General features: G+C 37.5%; 1 protein-coding gene across 1 annotated transcript in view; it reads right to left on the reverse strand.

Moving 5' to 3' along the window:
- Window positions 1–19,603, reverse strand: part of SLC22A10 (solute carrier family 22 member 10) — a 31,959-nt gene that overhangs the window by 3,151 nt on the left and 9,205 nt on the right. The window contains exons 3-9 of the mRNA XM_024255628.2: window positions 19,279–19,433; window positions 19,009–19,177; window positions 12,282–12,405; window positions 11,697–11,812; window positions 8,733–8,947; window positions 7,026–7,134; window positions 3,831–4,038 (exon numbers count right to left, since the gene is read on the reverse strand). Of these exons, the coding sequence (XP_024111396.1) occupies window positions 3,831–4,038; window positions 7,026–7,134; window positions 8,733–8,947; window positions 11,697–11,812; window positions 12,282–12,405; window positions 19,009–19,177; window positions 19,279–19,433 (1,096 nt within the window). The remainder of the gene's footprint in view (window positions 1–3,830; window positions 4,039–7,025; window positions 7,135–8,732; window positions 8,948–11,696; window positions 11,813–12,281; window positions 12,406–19,008; window positions 19,178–19,278; window positions 19,434–19,603) is intronic.

The following is a 19,603-nucleotide window of genomic DNA, read 5'->3' on the forward strand; positions in this document are numbered from 1 at the left end:
ACAAATAAAAACTGTAAAAGTGAAAGCAAGGGAAAAAAATGTATGAAACAAGTAGAAAATTGGTAACAAAATGGCAATGTTAAGCCCTTACCTATTAATAATTACCTTGAATGTAAATGGACTAAATTCTGCAATTAAAGATGTAGAGTGATTGAATTGATTTTTTTTTTTTTTACTTAACTATATGCTGCCTATAAGAGACTCATTTCAATTATAAGGACACACATAGACTTAAATTGAACAAAAGGAAAAAGTATTTCATGCAAATGGAAACTAAAAAAGACCAGGAGTAGCTATGCTTATATCAGATAAAATAAACATTATGGTCTTGTTTCTTTTTGCAGTTTTTTTTTTTTTGCCAGAAATTGCAAAAAGAGATAAGACCATATATAATACTTAAGGGATACAGCAATAGGATAAAACAATTACAAATATATATGCCCCAACATCAGAGCACCTAAATATATGGAGCAAATATTAATAGACCTAAATGGAGTGATAGTCTGCATAAAATAATAATAGGAGACTTTCAGCAATGGACAGATCATCCAGATAGAAAATCAACAAACAAACATTAAAATTAAATCACATCCTAGATCCAACATTTACAGAACATTTCATCCAACAGCTACACAAGGCAAATTCTTCTCAGAAGCACACAGAACATTTTTCAGGTTAAATCGTATGTTAGGCCACAAAACAAATCTCAACAAATTTTTTTAAAATCAAAATAATTTCAAATATCTTTTCTGACCACAATGCAATAGAACTAGAAATTAGTAACACAAAGAACTTTGGAAACCTTACAAATACATGGAAATTAAACAACATGCTCCTAAACAATCATTGGGTCAATGAAGAAATAAAAACAAAATTTAAAAATTTCCTGAGAAAAAGGAAAATGGAAACACAACATACCAAAACCTATGGGATACAGCAAAAGCCATTCTAAGAGGGACGTTTATAGCATTAAATATGTACATAAAAAAATTTAAAGATCTCAAATAAACAACCTGATATTAAACCTAAAGGAACTAGAAGAACAAAAACAAACTAAAACCAAAATTAGTAGAAGGAAATAACAAATATCAGAGCAGAAATAAATAAAAAAGACAAAAATACAAAACATTAGGAAAACTAGTTTGCTTTTTGAAAAGACAAACAACATCAACAAGACTTAGCCAGACTAAGAAAAAAGAGAGATGACTCAAATAAATAAAATTAGCGATGACAGAGGAGACATCACCATTGATATCATAAAAAGAATCCTTAGAGACTGTTATGAACAAATACAAACCAAAAAATTAGAAAACAGAGAAAAAAACAGAAAAATTCCTAGACACATACAAACCTACTAAGACTGAATCATAGAGAATTAGAAAACCTCAACAGGCCAATAAAAAAATAAGGAAATTGAATCAATACTAAAAGTCTCCCAATAAAGAAAAGCCCAGGACTTGATGCCTCCATAGATGAATTCTACTAAACATTTAAAGAAGGAATTCTAAAATAGCAAAAATATACAAATGGAATTATATCAAACTAAAGAGCCTTTATGCAGCAAAGAAAACAATCAATGAAGTGAAGAGACAGCCTGCAAAGTGAAATAAAATATTCACAACCTATGCATCTAACAAGGGACTCATAACTAAAACACAAAAGGAGCTCAAGAGTAAAAAACAAAGTGTGATTTGAAAGTGGGCAAAAGATCTGAATAGACATTTCATAAAAGAAGACACATGAATGCCCAACAGTTATATGAAAAAATACTCAACATTGCCAATCATTGATAAAATACAAATTAAAGCCACAATGAGACGTCATCTCACTCCAATTAGAATGGCTATTACCAAAAAGTCATAAAATAACAAATGATAGTAAAGATGTAGAAAGAATTTATACATGATTGGTAGAAATGCAAATTAGTACAGCCATTATGGAAAACAGTATGAAGGTTCCTCAACAAATGAAAAGTTAACCACCATAATATCCAGCAATCCCACTATTGAGTATATATCCAAAGAAAATGAAATTGGTATGTCAAAGAAATATTTGCATTCCCATGTTTTACAGCACTATTCCCCATAAGCAAGATATAGAATTAACCTAAGTGTCCATCAACAGATAAGTAGATTTTGAAAAGATGTATATATATATATATATATACGTACATATATATATATGTATATATATGTATACATATATATATATATATACACACACTCAGTGGAATATACTCAATGGAATACAATTTGGCCATAAAAAAGAATGAAATCCTGTCCATTTAACATGGATTATGACATGTTAATGACAACATGGATTAACCATGTTAAGTGAAATAAGAGAAGCGCATGACAAATGCTACATGATCTCTCTCATATGTAGAATCTTTCAAAAGTTGATTTCATAGAAGTTGATAGTAGAATAGTGGTTGTCAGAGGCTAGGGAAGGAAGAAGGTAGGGGGAGATAGGAACAGGTTCATCAACAGGTAAAAAGCTACAGTTTGTTAGGAGAAAGAAGTTATAGGCCGGGCGCGGTCCTCACGCCTGTAATCCCAGCACTTTGGGAGGCCGAGGCAGGTGGATCACAAGGTCAGGAGATCGAGACCATCCTGGCTAACAGGGTGAAACCCTGTCTCTACTAAAAATACAAAAAATTAGCCAGGCGTGGTGGTGGGCTACTCTGGAGGCTGAGGCAGAAGAATCGCTATAATCCGGGAGGCGGAGGTTGCAGTGAGCCGAGATTGTGCCACTGCACTCCAGCCTGGGAAACAGAGTGAGACCCTGTCTAAAAAAAAAAAAAAAAATTCTAGTGTTCTATGGCACAGTAGGGTGACCATAATTAGCAATAATGTATTATATATTTCAAAAGAGCTATAAGAAAGGATTTGAATGTTCTCACCACAAAAAATGATGTGTTAAAGATTATGGATATGCTAATTACCATGATTTCTATGTATCAAAATATCACACTGTTCCCCATAAATATGTGCAATTATTTTGAGTCAATTAAAAACAAAATAAAAGGCCAAGGCAGGGGGATTGCTTGAGCACAGGAGTTCGAGATCAGCCTGGGCATCATGGTGAAACCCAATCTCTACAATCTCTACTAAAAACACAAAAATTTAGCCATGTGTAGAGGCGTGCACCAGCTACTCAAGAGGCAGAGGTGGAAGAATCACCTGAGCCCAGGAACTCGAGGCTTCAGTAAGCTGTGATTGCACCACTGCACTCCAGACTGGATGACAGAGGAGACCCCATCTTTAAATATACAAATAAAATGAAACATAAAAATTAAAATTAAAAAATAAAAATACTTTTTCCTAGTTTCTTATTTTCTCTATCCTCAAACCTTCTATTACTCATGGCAGCAAGATTGACTGAATTTCACAGGCAACTAAACAAGAGTTATCTCCTTTATTATCTTTTCAAGGAGGATCTTTAACTCTTTGTGGTATCTCTGAACATTCTTCCTTCACTATTTTATTTCCTTCCCCACCATATCCCAAGCTCTATGAATCCAAGAATCATTAAATACCATCATGAGTGTGTGTCTTTCATGAGGAAAGGTAGTATGTGCCATCACAACCTAGCGCATTTTTATCTCTTTATCACTAAAAGTACCAATGAGGATGTCTCTGTACTCTAGAGTTGGAACTCAGAATGGATAGAGCTGGCCCTGCTGCTAATGAAAGGCAATGGCCCAAGTGGAAGTAGCTCAGGAAAGGCTAAGCTTTCACAATAATCTCAAGGATACACGTGGAGTTTTTCATTTCTTATCGCGGATATAGAGTACACTGCTTCTCTCAGGACATAGCTAGAAGATTCACTCACTGATTTTCCACATCCTTGATGGTGTCAGGCAAAGGCAGATTCTTGGTTTCTGGTAGGAGGAAGACAACAAGGCCACCAATGATGGGGAAGGTTCCATAAATGATCCATGGCAAAGTGGTATAAAATACTGTTAAGGTCATCAAGAGGGGAGCCAGTGCTGCTCCAATCCTACTAGCCATTAAATCTATTCCTGAAGCTCTTGCCCTACAGATAAATAACAATACATGATAATCAGAAAAAAAATCTACACATGTAATTTGTGACATATTATTTTGATTTGACAGAAGACAATAAAACACAATCATTAGGTACATGGGCAAACAGTTGCTTTTGAGATTTTCTGTATGATTTTCTAGCTGTTTTTTTTTCTTTCTTTCCTTTTTTTTATTATTATTATACTTTAAGTTTTAGGGTACATGTGCACAATGTGCAGGTTAGTTACATATGTATACATGTGCCATGCTGGTGTGCTGCACCCATTAACTCGCCATTTAGCATTAGGTATATCTCCTAATGTTACCCCTCCCCCGTTCCCCACCCCACAACAGTCCCCAGAGTGTGATGTTCCCCTTCCTGTGTCCATGTGTTCTCATTGTTCAATTCCCACCTATGAGTGAGAACATGCGGTGTCTGGTTTTTTTGTCCTTGCAATAGTTTACTGAGAATGATGATTTCCAATTTCATCCATGTCCCTACAAAGGACATGAACTCATCATTTTTTATGGCTGCATAGTATTCCATGGTGTATATGTGCCACATTTTCTTAATCCAGTCTATCATTGTTGGACATTTGGGTTGGTTCCAAGTCTTTGCTACTGTGAACAGTGCTGCAATAAACATACGTGTGCATGTGTCTTTAGAGCAGCATGATTTATAATCCTTTGGGTATATACCCAGTAATGGGATGGCTGGGTCAAATGGTATTTCTAGTTCTAGATCCCTGAGGAATCGCCACACTGACTTCCACAATGGTTGAACTAGTTTAGAGTCCCACCAACAGTGTAAAAGTGTTCCTATTTCTCCACATCCTCTCCAGCACCTGTTGTTTCCTGACTTTTTAATGATTGCCATTCTAACTGGTGTGAGATGGTATCTCATTGTGGTTTTGATTTGCATTTCTCTGATGGTCAGTGATGATGAGCGTTTTTTCATGTGTCTTTTGGCTGCATAAATGTCTTCTTTGGAGAAGTGTCTGTTCATGTCCTTTGCCCACTTGTTGATGGGGTTGTTTGTTTTTTTCTTGTAAATTTGTTTGTGTTCGTTGTAGATTCCGGATATTAGCCCTTTGTCAGATGAGTAGATTGCAAAAATTTTCTCCCATTCTGTAGGTTGCCTGTTCACTCTGATGGTAGTTTCTTTTGCTGTGCAGAAGCTCTTTAGTTTAATTAGATCCCATTTGTCAATTTTGGCTTTTGTTGCCATTGCTTTTGGTGTTTTAGACATGAAGTCCTTGCCCATGCCTATGTCCTGAATGGTAATGCCTAGGTTTTCTTCTAGGGTTTTTATGGTTTTAGGTCTAATGTTTAAGTCTTTAATCCATCTTGAATTAATTTTTGTATAAGGTGTAAGGAAGGGATCCAGTTTCAGCTTCCTACATATGGCTAGCCAGTTTTCCCAGCACCATTTATTAAATAGGGAATCCTTTCCCCATTGCTTGTTTTTGTCAGGTTTGTCAAAGATCAGATAGTTGTAGATATGTGGCATCCTTTCTGAGGGCTCTGTTCTGTTCCATTGATCTATATCTCTGTTTTGGTACCAGTATCATGCTGTTTTGATTACTGTAGCCTTGTAGTATAGTTTGAAGTCAGGTAACATGATGCCTCCAGCTTTGTTCTTTTGGCTTAGGATTGACTTGGTGATGCAGGCTCTTTTTTGGTTCCATATGAACTTCAAAGTAGTTTTTTCCAATTCTGTGAAGAAAGTCATTGGTAGCTTGATGGGGATGGCATTGAATCTATAAATTACCTTGGGCAGTATGGCCATTTTCATGGTATTGATTCTTCCTACCCATGAGCATGGGATGTTCTTCCATTTGTTTGTATCCTCTTTGATTTCATTGAGCAGTGGTTTATAGTTCTCCTTGAAGAGGTCCTTCACATCCCTTGTAAGTTGGATTCCTAAGTATTTTATTCTCTTTGAAGCAATTGTGAATGGGAGTTCACTCGTGATTTGGCTCTCTGTTTGTCAGTTATTGGTCTATAAGAATGCTTGTGGTTTTTGTACATTGATTTTGTATCCTGAGACTTTGCTGAAGTTGCTTATCAGCTTAAGGAGATTTTGGGCTGAGATGATGGGGTTTTCTAGGTATACAATCATGTCATCTGCAAACAGGGACAATTTGGCTTCCTCTGTTCCTAATTGAATACCCTTTATTTCCTTCCCCTGCCTGATTGCCCTGGCCAGAACTTCCAACACTATGTTGAATAGGAGTGATGAGAGAGGGCATCCCTGTCTTGTGCCAGTTTTCAAAGGGAATGCTTCCAGTTTTTGCCCATTCAGTATGATATCAGCTGTGGGTTTGTCCTAGATAGCTCTTATTATTTTGAGATATGTCCCATCAATACCTAATTTATTGAGAGTTTTTAACATAAAGGGTTGTTGAATTTTGTCAAAGGCCTTTTCTGTGTCTATTGAGATAATCATGTGGTTTTTGTCTTTGGTTCTGTTTATATGCTGGATTACATTTATTGATTTGCATATATTGAACCAGCTTTGCATCCCAGGGATGAAGCCCACTTGATCATGGTGGATAAGCTTTTTGATGTGCTGCTGGATTCAGTTTGCCAGTATTTTATTGAGGATTTTTGCATCAATGTTCATCAAGGATATTGGTCTAAAATTCTCTTTTTTGGTTGTGTCTCTGCCCGGATTTTCTAGCTGTTTTTAATCAGGTTCCGTGTGATTTAAGACTCCTTTTCATCATTTTAAACAGACAGTTACACATTACACCTACACTGATGAGTGGTCCAAAAGATTAGTGAGATGATGCATTAAAATACTGCCTAACACAGTAGATGGTGTAAAGTCAGCTTGCAATAAACTTTGGCCATAATTTTTGTTAATGTATTGTCAGTATTATAAATGATTGCTTTTATAATAATAAAGAGGTCTCAGGTTTATTCCCTCAGTAAGTATTGTTTAGTGGGAAATTCTTATTTTGGGCTCAGGTGGAGCATCCATATCTCTTATACCTGAGAACAGTGGGGATGAGTTCAATGAAGTGAACAGCAACACTGGAAAAAGTAGCAGAAGAACAGCCGATTCCCAGACATGCCAAAGCCACACGCAGGATCTGCAATTCTGGCAAAAGGAAGAGACCAGTGAGACTCTCATATCTGGGCTGAAGAAAGCAACATCCACCAAACTTAATTTAAAAACAGCCTATCGAGTATTTGCATGTTTGAAAGATACAGTAGAAGACTGAGCAGTGCCAGAGAACACCCAGAGGTTGATAAGCTGAGAAATTATCAGCTTAGAATTATCAATGTATGTGGAAAAAAGTGCATAATATTATCTGCATTAGTGCAGGAAATCTCTCTGTATATCTAAGATTTTTCAGAGAGGGAGGAGTAACGATGAGTCTAGCAGAAATGTTTTCTTAATTATTCTGTCCAGTATTCGCTATGCCCATTCTATAGAAGGTAGAACCATCATGTGGACAATTATTGAGGAGTCTGAGACTCAGCACTATACTTGAGAACTTTACAATTAAAGTGCAGAATTTAAAGGGACAAGCCATTCTAGATTTCCCAGGGATGAAGGGGTTTTAGTGATGTGAAATTTTTATTGATAAAACCAAGAAAGTCCCAGGTAAATCGGGGTAACTCAGTCAATCTAGTACAGATACAGTATTGTCCTGGAGTTGGTATTGCACAGGAGACTAATGAAGAAACTCCTTTGTTTGTGGGCAGGGTAGAGAGGCTAGATCCAGAATGATAATAGGCATAAGGAACCAAGAAATGGAACTTCTGCTTCAGGAAAAATAAATTCAGAATTTGGAAAGCATTAAAAGAAAGTTTCAGAGAATGTTTTCTGCCCAATATAGAAAGAAAGGTAATTATAGATTTATAAGATTAGAAAGTGCTCAATGTAAGTCAGGAAATATACATTATTGATAATATTCAGGAAGAGGAATCAAGTTCCCCAATCTATTATGCGGTAAAATACATTCTTGTATTGGGAAGCAGGGAAGGCATAGTGCCTACTAAGGTGCCCTAATCATTACATACAATCATTGTATTAACTTATAAAATAACCTAACAGGGAATGAAATAGGCTTTTAATCTGCCTAGTTTATTGTCCCTACCATATATTCTTTCTCTGCTTGTAAGCAAAGGATTTCTATTTCATTAAAGTCAAAAAGGTTTCCCCTAATCAAGGGCTGCAGTCATGGTGACTTAACATCACACCCAAGTGTGGCTACATGGATATCAGTGAGTAGACTGGTCACTGAAGACACAGTAATGAGGAAGAACCTAGACAGAGCCCACACAAAGGAAGCAATCATATTGTGTCCTCAAATGGGATATAATTGCAAGGCCTAGACATGCCATGCTTGTTATCAAAAGTGTGATTAACCAAAGGGCTCATGATCAATTGATCTCCTAGAGAAACTGTCAGGAATGAATGTCACCACTATCCAGCTTCTTCCAGAGTTGATGAAGATAAATACACATCTGAGCTGCCCCTGGCTCTTTTCTCAATTATTAGCCAAATTTGTGGCTCTTTTCTCAATTATTAGACAAATTTGTGTTACATGCTCATATTGCTTTGAGGGAATATGTAGCCTTTAAATGGTACCCCTCTTTATTCCTGGTTTTAGGCAAGTGTGACCAATAAAATTCCTGAAGAACAAAGAGAAGACATTTTCTTTCCCCCAAAGTCCAGTCTTCCCTCACCTTTGGGCACAAACGTGTTGGCCAAAATGGAAAGGCCCACCAGGAACATGAACAATATCTGGCTTATTCGACGGCCCATATGATTTAGTGTCAAAAGAGCAAGACATCGAACTATGAGAGCGACAGCTCCATAAAGTACCTGCAACAGGAAAATATTGCTCCCCACATGCTGAAGATTGACCATGGTACCATAAAAAGGTATTGTGTTTGCAAATCTGTGGTGAACAAAATAGAAAAGACACATGTCATAAGCTTTAGAGCCTATGTCCTCCAGTCAATTATCATATAGGTCCAGGCAGTCATTGGTCAGTGTTAAGGAATAAAGGAATAAAGGTCAGTGTTAAGGAATAAGTACGATTTGTAGAGTACTTTGTTTTAAAGATGGTGATCTTAGAGCTATCATGAATATCATGAATAATTGCATGACATTACATAAGAACAGGACTCCTCTCAGTCATTCTTTTGTCCAAGTTCCCAAGCAGATAGTTGATAATGACAGGGAAACTTAACCTGAATCAGTCATCAAACTCAATGGTATATAAGCATTGAACACAGAAGAATTAAAGCTTGAAAATTAGGGAAATAATTCCTTTTCTGAGAGCTGTCAGTAATCTGTAAGTGCTCTCTCTCTTCTCCCCAATGCTACTAATATGAAGAACTTTCCCTTTGCTAGAGAGTAAGGCTCCAAAAAGACTACGTGCCTGGCAGCACTGTCTGGGAGCACAGCTTTCTGGTGCCTGACACAATTCTAAGAAATTTAAGGTGAGAAACAGTGGCTATCTCCTGAGGGGTCAGAGCAGAGACAGAGAATGTGATGAGTGAATAAGCACACTGTATGGACACAGAGGCAGGGATACACGTGTTTCTCTCATAGACCATCTGTGTGGGCTGTTTCCAAGTAAGAGCTGACCAGGAGCCATTTTAAGTCAAAAAATAACCATTCAACCACTCCATGTCTTTAATTGCAGAATTTAATCCATTAACATTTAAGGTAATTATTGATAGGTAAGGGCTGAACACTGCCATTTTGTTACTTGTTTTCTACTTGTTTTGTAGATTTTTGTCCCCCTTTGGTTTCACTTTTACAGTTTTTATTTGTGGTTTTCTCTAGTAGTATCTTTTGATTCTTTGCTTTTTAATTTTAGCATATCTATTTTAGGTTTTTGCTTTGCAGTTACCACAAGGCTTATAAAAAACATTATATAGTTATAACACATTATTTTAAATGATAGCAACTTGACACTGATCACAAAGAAAAGAGAAGAAACAAACAAACAAACACAAAAATCTGGTACAATTCAATGCAGAGGATGCCTGAGGAGGATATTTCTCACTAAAGAGGTTAATATCTCATTTCCCAGAGCTAAGAAAAAGTGTCAGAGTGCAGGCAAACAAATCTACACCAACTTCACCATAGGAAATAAAATCAGAGGTTCCTACTGAGGATCTTCAATGTACCCAGAAAGCATCTACGGAGAACCAGTCCACATTAATGATCTATCACACCCAGAAAGAGCTAGCTTTAGACATTATGGCAGAAGAAACCACCATAGATCATAGCAATTCCAAGCAAGTAAGTCCTTCTCTGACCACTATCTCTACTTTTTTGACCCACTCTGACTGTCTAGGATTCAGAAGCCAGAGTCTGTAATGTAGTGGATAGGGGAAAAGTGATAAAGCACAATGCAATTAAATGAAGTAGCCACCTATAGGATATGCCTAGAAAGAGGTAAACTGTATAATTTAATAGTACTGTCTTCAGCTTGGAAGTGGACATACACTCTCCTGTAACACTTTTTATAAGTTTTCAAAAATTTAGAATTATATTTAAAATTTTTCCTACTGACACTACCAAAGTAAGTACTTACATGTAGACAACGTACAAGATTGCCTACAGAAGTCCTTGTGTGAACACCCCAAATTGGAAATAAGTAAAAGTCCACCAACAATGAAGTAGGTAAAGAAATTGTTCTGTATTCATCTATTGGAATACTGAAACACTGGGAAGGGGAACAACCTACTGTTACAAGCAACAGCACTGATAAATCTTGAAGGAATAAAGTTGAGGAAAAGGAGCCTGTGACAAACAGAGCCATGTTATCTTTTACATTTTGTGAAGGTAGAAATCAGGCAATAATCCTTCATGGTGATGGAGGCCAGAACTGTTCTTAAGTTATTTTTGGCAGGGGCAGTTTTTATTGCTGTAGATGACACACAAGGAGGCCTTCCAAGGTTTTTCTACATCTTGATGTGGGTGTTGATTACATTATCTTTTTTCTTTCTTTCTTTTTTTTTCTTTTGAGACAGAATCTCACTCTTTCACCCAGGCTGGAGTACAGTGGCACAATCTTGGCTCACTGCAAACTTCACCTCCCAGGTTCAAGCAATTCTTATGCCTTAACCTCCTGAGTAGCTGAGACTACAGCTGCGCACCACCACTCCTGACTAATTTTTCTATTTTTAGTAGAGACGGGGTTTCACCATGTTGGCCAGGCTGGTCTCGAACTGCTGACCTCAGGTGATCCACATGCCTCAGCCTCCTAAATTGTTGGGATTACAGGCATGAGCCATCATGCCTGGCTTGATTACATTTTTTTATGTACCAAAATATTCATGGAGTTCTATACATTCATAATCTGTGCACATTAGTAAGATTTGTTTCAAGTAGAATTGAAAAAAATAAAGAAAATTAAACAACACAATTTACCTCAGTATCAATCACCAATGATGAGACTGGTAGGATGATAGGGCTGACTCCTTATTGTGTAACCAGTCCATGTGAGTCTACATAACCCTCTGCCTCTCTTCAAATGTAGCAGTTATCTGTGTATTTTCTTCATCTTTTATCTACAAATCAGTCCTACACACACACACACACATACACTACTGTTGTAACCTTTGAAATAAGAAAGCGATTCATGTCACCACACTTTTAATGCCCCTCATATACTATACAAAGCCTACCTCAAAAATACCAGAATACAGATCCTTTTACGCATACTGGGGTTGCGGAACAAGTCACACACAGTAGTTTTGGTCTGTGCTGCATCCAGCTCCTCCTGCATGGTGGATCTCACAACCTTCAATAATAAACATATATCATTTATCAACATCATCCAAGGCATTGTGGTGAGAACTGGCACTCAGTAGGACAAGAGAAATGTGTTCCCTTTCTCTCAAGTGTGATATATGATACGCAATTACAGGAGTGAAAGTGATGTGAAGAAAAATGAAGGAGAACATTAAAGGAGCCTCCAGGAAATTATGCAGCAATAAAGACATTTGAAAATAAGGCCCCAAAGGGGTATAGTGTATCCACAAGGATGCATAGGTTGTAGATTCAGATCAGGAAGTGAACTAAAGGAACAGATAGTTACATAATTCCCAAAGCTTATTTTATATGAGATGGCCTTGAAAAAATGAGAACCAAGCTTGTGTTCTCAGCTAGCTGCCCTTCTTAGAAGCAGTTAGTCTGTCTCAATAAGGAAAAGGCAGATGTCAGCTTATGTCTTCCCTTCAACCCAGTACCACCTTCACTTTCCTACTCACCTCTATGTTCAGGGTTTCTTCAGCATTCTTTATTCCATTTGTGTGTGCAACTTTTCTAAGTGCCTTTAAGCCCTCATCTAGTTTCTTGGTGATTATCAACCAACGAGCCGATTCCACCAGCCACCTGATAAAAGAAAAACACACAAGCGCAGTCATCTCTGTCTTTCTTACTACTCATATGATTATTGGCTATGAGTGCCTTTTGTCTTCTATTTATTATCCACCACTTAGTTGTATTGAAAACAGAAAGTCCTATTTTATTATACAAATACTAGAAAAATGTGACCATGATCCTGCAGTACACCTTCATGGTTTAGGAACACAGACTTTGGAGACAAATCACTTCTTTGTTTGATCACAGGAAAATATTCTTTTTTTTTATTTTTTTAATTTTTATTTATTTTATTTTATTATTATACTTTAAGTTTTAGGGTACATGTGCACAATGTGCAGGTTAGTTACATATGTATACATGTGCCATGCTGGTGTGCTGCACCCATAAACTTGTCATTTAACATTAGGTATATCTCCTAAAGCTATCCCTCCCCCCTCCCCCCACCCCACAACAGTCTCCAGAGTGTGATGTTCCCCTTCCTGTGTCCATGTGTTCTCATTGTTCAATTCCCACCTATGAGTGAGAAGATATGTTGTTTGGTTTTTTGTTCTTGCGATAGTTTACTGAGAATGATGATTTCCAATTTCATCCATGTCCCTACAAAGGACATGAACTCATCATTTTTTATGGCTGCATAGTATTCCATGGTGCATATGTGCCACATTTTCTTAATCCAGTCTATCATTCCTGGACATTTGGGTTGGTTCCAAGTCTTTGCTATTGTGAATACTACCGCAATAAACATATGTGTTCATGTGTCTTTATAGCAGCATGATTTATAATCCTTTGGGTATATACCCAGTAATGGGAAGGCTGGGTCAAATGGAATTTCTAGTTCCACATCCCTGAGGAATCGCCACACTGACTTCCACAATGGTTGAACTAGTTTACAGTCCCACCAACAGTGTAAAAGTGTTCCTATTTCTCCACATCCTCTCCGGCACCTGTTGTTTCCTGACTTTTTAATGATTGCCATTCTAACTGGTGTGAGATGGTATCTCATTGTGGTTTTGATTTGCATTTCTCTGATGGCCAGTGATGGTGAGCATTTTTTCATGTGTTTTTTGGCTGCATAAATGTCTTCTTAGGAGAACTGTCTGTTCATGTCCTTTGCCCACTTTTTGATGGGGTTGTTTGTTTTTTTCTTGTAAATGTGTTTGAGTTCATTGTAGATTCTGGATATTAGCCCTTTGGCAGATGAGTAGTAGGTTGCAAACATTTTCTCCCATTCTGTAGGTTGCCTGTTCCCTCTGATGGTATTTTCTTTTGCTGTGCAGAAGCTCTTTAGTTTAATTAGATCCCATTTGTCAATTTTGGCTTTTGTTGCCATTGCTTTTGGTGTTTTAGACATGAAGTCCTTGCCCATGCCTATGTCCTGAATGGTAATGCCTAGGTTTTCTTCTATGATTTTTATTGTTTTAGGTCTAACATTTAAGTCTTTAATCCATCTTGAATTAATTTTTGTATAAGGTATAAGAAGGGATCCAGTTTCAGCTTTCTACATTTGGCTAGCCAGTTTTCCCAGCACCATTTATTAAATAGGGAATCCTTTCCCCATTGCTTGTTTTTCTCAGGTTTGTCAAAGATCAGATAGTTGTAGATGTGCAGTGTTATTTCTGAGGGCTCTGTTCTGTTCCATTGTTCTATATCTCTGTTTTGGTACCAGTACCATGCTGTTTTGGTTACTGTAGCCTTGTAGTAGAGTTTTAAGTCAGGTAGCTTGATGCCTCCAGCTTTGTTCTTTTGGCTTAGGATTGACTTGGCGATGTGGGCTCTTTTTTGGTTCCATATGAACTTTAAAGTAGTTTTTTCCAATTCTGTGAAGAAAGTCATTGGTAGCTTGATGGGGATGGCATTGAATCTATAAATTACCTTGGGCAGTATGGCCATTTTCATGATATTGATTCTTCCTACCCATGAGCATGGAATGTTCTTCCATTTGTTTGTATCCTCTTTGATTTCATTGAGCAGTGCTTTGTAGTTCTCCTTGAAGAGGTCCTTCACGTCCTTTGTAAGTTGGATTCCTAGGTATTTTATTCTCTTTGAAGCAATTGTGAATGGGAGTTCACTCACGATTTGGCTGTTTGTCTGTTATTGGTGTATAAGAATGCCTGTGATTTTTGTACATTGATTTTGTATCCTGAGACTTTGTTGAAGTTGTTTATCAGCTTAAGGACATTTTGGGCTGAGATGATGGGGTTTTCTCGATATATAATCATGTCATCTGTAAACAGGGAAAATTTGACTTCCTCTTTTCCTAATTGAATACCCTTTATTTCCTTCTCCTGCCTGATTGCCCTGGCCAGAACTTCCAACACTATGTTGAATAGGAGTGATGAGAGAGGGCATCCCTGTCTTGTGCCAGTTTTCAAAGGGAATGCTTCCAGTTTTTGCCTGTTCAGTATGATATTGACTGTGGGTTTGTCCTAGATAGCTCTTATTATTTTGAGATACATCCCATCAATACCTAATTTATTGAGAGTTTTTAGCATGAAGGGCTGTTGAATTTTGTCAAAGGCCTTTTCTGCATGTATTGAGATAATCATGTGGTTTTTGTCTTTGGTTCTGTTTATATGCTGGATTACATTTATTGATTTGCATATATTGAACCAGCCTTGCATCCCAGGGATGAAGCCCACTTGATCATGGTGGATAAGCTTTTTGATGTGCTGCTGGATTCAGTTTGCCAGTAGTTTATTGAGGATTTTTGCAACAATGTTCATCAAGGATATTGGTCTAAAATTCTCTTTTTTGGTTGTGTCTCTGCCCGGCTTTGGTATCAGGATGATGCTGGCCTCATAAAATGAGTTAGGGAGGATTCCCTCTTTTTCTATTGATTGGAATAGTTTCAGAAGGAATGGTACCAATTCCTCCTTGTACCTCTGATAGAATTCGGCTGTGAATCCATCTGGTCCTGGACTCTTTTTGGTTGGTAAGCTATTGATTATTGCCACAATTTCAGAGCCTGTTATTGGTCTATTCAGAGAGTCAACTTCTTCCTGGTTTAGTCTTCGGAGGGGGTATGTGTCGAGGAATTTATCCATTTCTTCTAGATTTTCTAGTTTATTTGCATAGAGGTGTTTGTAGTATTCTCTGATGGTAGTTTGTATTTCTGTGGGATCGGTGGTGATATCCCCTTTATCATTTTTATTGCGTCTATTTGATTCTTCTCTCTTTTCTTCTTTATTAGTCTTGCTAGCAGTCTATCAATTTTGTTGATCCTTTCAAAAAACCAGCTCCTGGATTCATTAATTTTTTGAAGGGTTTTTTGTGTCTCTATTTCCTTCAGTTCTGCTCTGATTTTAGTTATTTCTTGCCTTCTGCTAGCTTTTGAATGTGTTTGCTCTTGCTTTTCTAGTTCTTTTAATTGTGATGTTAGGGTGCCAATTTTGGATCTTTCCTGCTTTCTCTTGTGGGCATTTAGTGCTATAAATTTCCCTCTACACACTGCTTTGAATGTGTCCCAGAGATTCTGGTATGTTTTGTCTTTGTTCTCGTTGGTTTCAAAGAACATCTTTATCTCTGCCTTCATTTCGTTATGTACCCAGTAGTCATTCAGGAGCAGGTTGTTGAGTTTCCATGTAGTTGAGCGGTTTTGAGTCAGTTTCTTAGTCCTGAGTTCTAGTTTGATTGCACTGTGGTCTGAGATACAGTTAGTTATAATTTCTGTTCTTTTACATTTGCTGAGGAGAGCTTTACCTCCAACTATGTGGTCAGTTTTGGAATAGGTGTGGTATGGTGCTGAAAAGAAGGTATATTCTGTTGATTTGGGGTGGAGAGTTCTGTAGATGTCTATTAGGTCTGCTTGATGCAGAGCTGAGTTCAATTCCTGGGTATCCTTGTTAACTTTCTGTCTTGTTGATCTGTCTAATGTTGACAGTGGGGTGTTAAAGTCTCTCATTGTTATTGTGTGGGAGTCTAAGTCTGTTTGTAGGTCACTCAGGACTTGCTTTATGAATCTGGGTGCTCCTGTATTGGGTGCATATATATTTAGGACAGTTAGCTCTTCTTGTTGAATTGATCCCTTTACCATTATGTAATGGCCTTCTTTGTCTCTTTTGATCTTTGTTGGTTTAAAGTCTGTTTTATCAGAGACTAGGATTGCAACCCCTGCCTTTTTTTGTTTTCCATTTGCTTGGTAGATCTTCCTCCATCCTTTTATTTTGAGCCTATGTGTGGCTCTGCAGGTGAGATGTGTTTCCTGAATACAGCTCACTGATGGGTCTTGACTCTTTACCCAGTTTGCCAGTCTGTGTCTTTTAAGTGGTGCATTTAGTCCATTTACATTTAAAGTTAATATTGTTATGTGTGAATTTGATCCTGTCATTATGATGTTAGTTGGTTATTTTGCTTGTTAGTTGATGCAGTTTCTTCCTAGCCTCGATGGTCTTTAGAATTTGGCATGATTTTGCAGTGGCTGGTACCGGTTGTTCCTTTCCATGTTTAGTGCTTCCTTCAGGAGCTCTTTTAGGGCAGGCCTGGTGGTGACAAAATCTCTCAGCATCTGCTTGTCTGTAAAATATTTTATTTCTCCTTCACTTATGAAGCTTAGTTTGGCTGGATATGCAATTCTGGGTTGAAAATTCTTTTCTTTAAGAATGTTGAATATTGGCTCCCACTCTCTTCTGGCTTGTAGAGTTTCTGCCGAGAGATCTGCTGTTAGTCTGATGGGCTTCCCTTTGTGGGTAACTCGACCTTTCTCTCTGGCTGCCCTTAACATTTTTTCCTTCATTTCAACTTTGGTAAATCTGACAATTATGTGTCTTGGAGTTGCTCTTCTCGAGGAGTATCTTTGTGGCATTCTCTGTATTTCCTGAATCTGAATGTTGGCCTGCCTTGCTAGATTGGGGAAGTTCTCCTCGATAATATGCTGCAGAGTGTTTTCCAACTTGGTTCCATTCTGCCCATCACTTTGAGGTACACCAATCAAATGTAGATTTGGTGTTTTCACATAGTCTCATATTTCTTAGAGGCTTTGTTTGTTTCTTTTAATTCTTTTTTCTCAAACTTCCCTTCTTGCTTCATTTCATTCATCTTCCATCACTGATACCCTTTCTTCCAGTTGATCACATCAGCTCCTGAGGCTTCTGCATTCTTCACGTAGTTCTCGAGCCTTGGCTTTCAGCTCCATCAGCTCCTTTAAGCACTTCCCTGTATTGGTTATTCTAGTTATACATTCATCTAAAATTTTTTCAAGGTTTTCAACTTCTTTGCCTTTGTTTTGAATTTCCTCCTGTAGCTCAGATTAGTTTGATTGTCTGAAGCCTTCTTCTCTCAACTCATCAAAGTCATTCTCCATCCAGGTTTGTTCCATTGCTTGTGAGGAGCTGCGTTCCTTTGGATGAGGAGAGGTGCTCTGCTTTTTTAGAGTTTCCAGTTTTTCTGCTCTGTTTTTCCCCATCTTTGTGGTTTTATCTACGTTTGGTCCTTGATGATGGTGATGTACAGATGGGTTTTTGGTGTGGAAGTCCTTTCTGTTTGTTAGTTTTCCTTCTAACAGACAGGACCCTCAGCTGCAGGTCTGTTGGAGTTTGCTAGAGGTCCACTCCAGACCCTGTTTGCCTGGGTACCAGCAGCGGTGGCTGCAGTACAGTGGATTTTTGTGAACCACGAATGCTGCTGTCTGATCATTCCTCTGGAAGCTTTGTAATCACAGGAAAATTTTCAAAGAAATCTGTGAAGCTTAAGCTTTAGGGTCCCTACATGCATAAGTTCTTTCCAAAGTTTGGCATGAGTTCTAGCAAATTTATGTTCATGATATGTATTGTTTAAGAAAAATGAGTCTTCAACTTATGTAAAGTGAAAGCTGCTCAAAGGTTGGAAGTATTTCTGCCACTACCAGCTATCCTGGTAACTTACTATGCAAGTGAGTCACTCATTTACATCTGCTTCAGTTTCCTCATCAATAAAACAAAAACAGCAGTGCCATATTCCTTACTGGGTTGTTATGAAGATGAAATAAGATAATGGAAGAGTCTGACATGGATTATACTCTACTCTCTATTGGAATTCATCTCACTGTGTTAAATATATAGTAATATCTCAATATTCCAGTAATTTCTAACTGAATCTGATGCTTCCCTAGATTGGTTTCAAATGTAGAGATGAAATTAGCCACAAATAAATGTTTGTTAAAATTATCTAATGGAGGAGGAAGTGCTGAAGACATGTTATAAATCACTCAGTCTGACCAACTTTTAGTACTGGTGAAATGGTCCTGCACTATTGTCAAAGAGTTATATGAATACACTTGTGGTTTCTTCCAATTTCACCTATAAAAGTGAAAAGCATTATACATATCACCAAACTTGATTTATTTCAAGGCAAAAATGAATCAAAGATATTCTTTTTGAAACATCTGAATCTATATGTTTGGTAAAAAAAAGATGTAATCATTCTATATCTACAATAAATGTTTTTCCAATTTTATGTCAGAACTCTGAGGCAGAAGAGCCATTGCTAGGTACCATTGTTTCTCAAGCTGCACAGGGTGAATAGATGAGAACGTGGGTCTAGGTCCAGAAGTGGGAATACAAAAATCAATATGTTCTTGTTCAGTATTCATTTTCATCCCAGGACCCCATAAGACAAAGTGAGAGAGAAAGCTCCTACCTTGAAAGAAGAAAGAAGACAAAGAAAGGTACAGACACCACCACGTGCAGGGTTTGCCAATCTCGGAAGACATAAGCCAAGCCTCCCAGTATTATCTGTCCAATACTAAGGGCACCAGATGACAATATTACTACCAGGGCTTTAGAGTTGGGCCTTATCCACTCAGTAACTGAAAGAAAACCCATATAGCATTTAAGGTCAAATAGAGATGAAATTTCAAGGTCAAATTCAGGGCTCATAAAATAGAGAAGATCACAATTATTGACTTACTGAGCAAAGAATTATTTGATATAATGATCATAGAAGAAAAACCTGCCAAGAAGCGTAGTACACAGTAAACAGGAAAGGTGGGAGCGAAGGCAGCACAGGTGTCAGTGATGGCAAGCTGGAGGAAACACCATCTGAGAATCAATCTTCGCCCAAACCTGAGAAACAGAGAGTCATGTTAGATTATGACAGCAATAATAATTTATGGTAAAAACTTAAGAAAATGAAAGCTCACTCTAAAATTTGATAATATTTTAACAAATTGTTTTGTGTACTTTAAATCCTGAAAGATCAAGAGCTAAATTGACACAGAAATATCCTCAGAAGT

Source organism: Pongo abelii, chromosome 9, assembly GCF_028885655.2.
Source record: "Pongo abelii isolate AG06213 chromosome 9, NHGRI_mPonAbe1-v2.0_pri, whole genome shotgun sequence".
In the NCBI taxonomy this organism is placed as follows: domain Eukaryota; kingdom Metazoa; phylum Chordata; class Mammalia; order Primates; family Hominidae; genus Pongo; species Pongo abelii.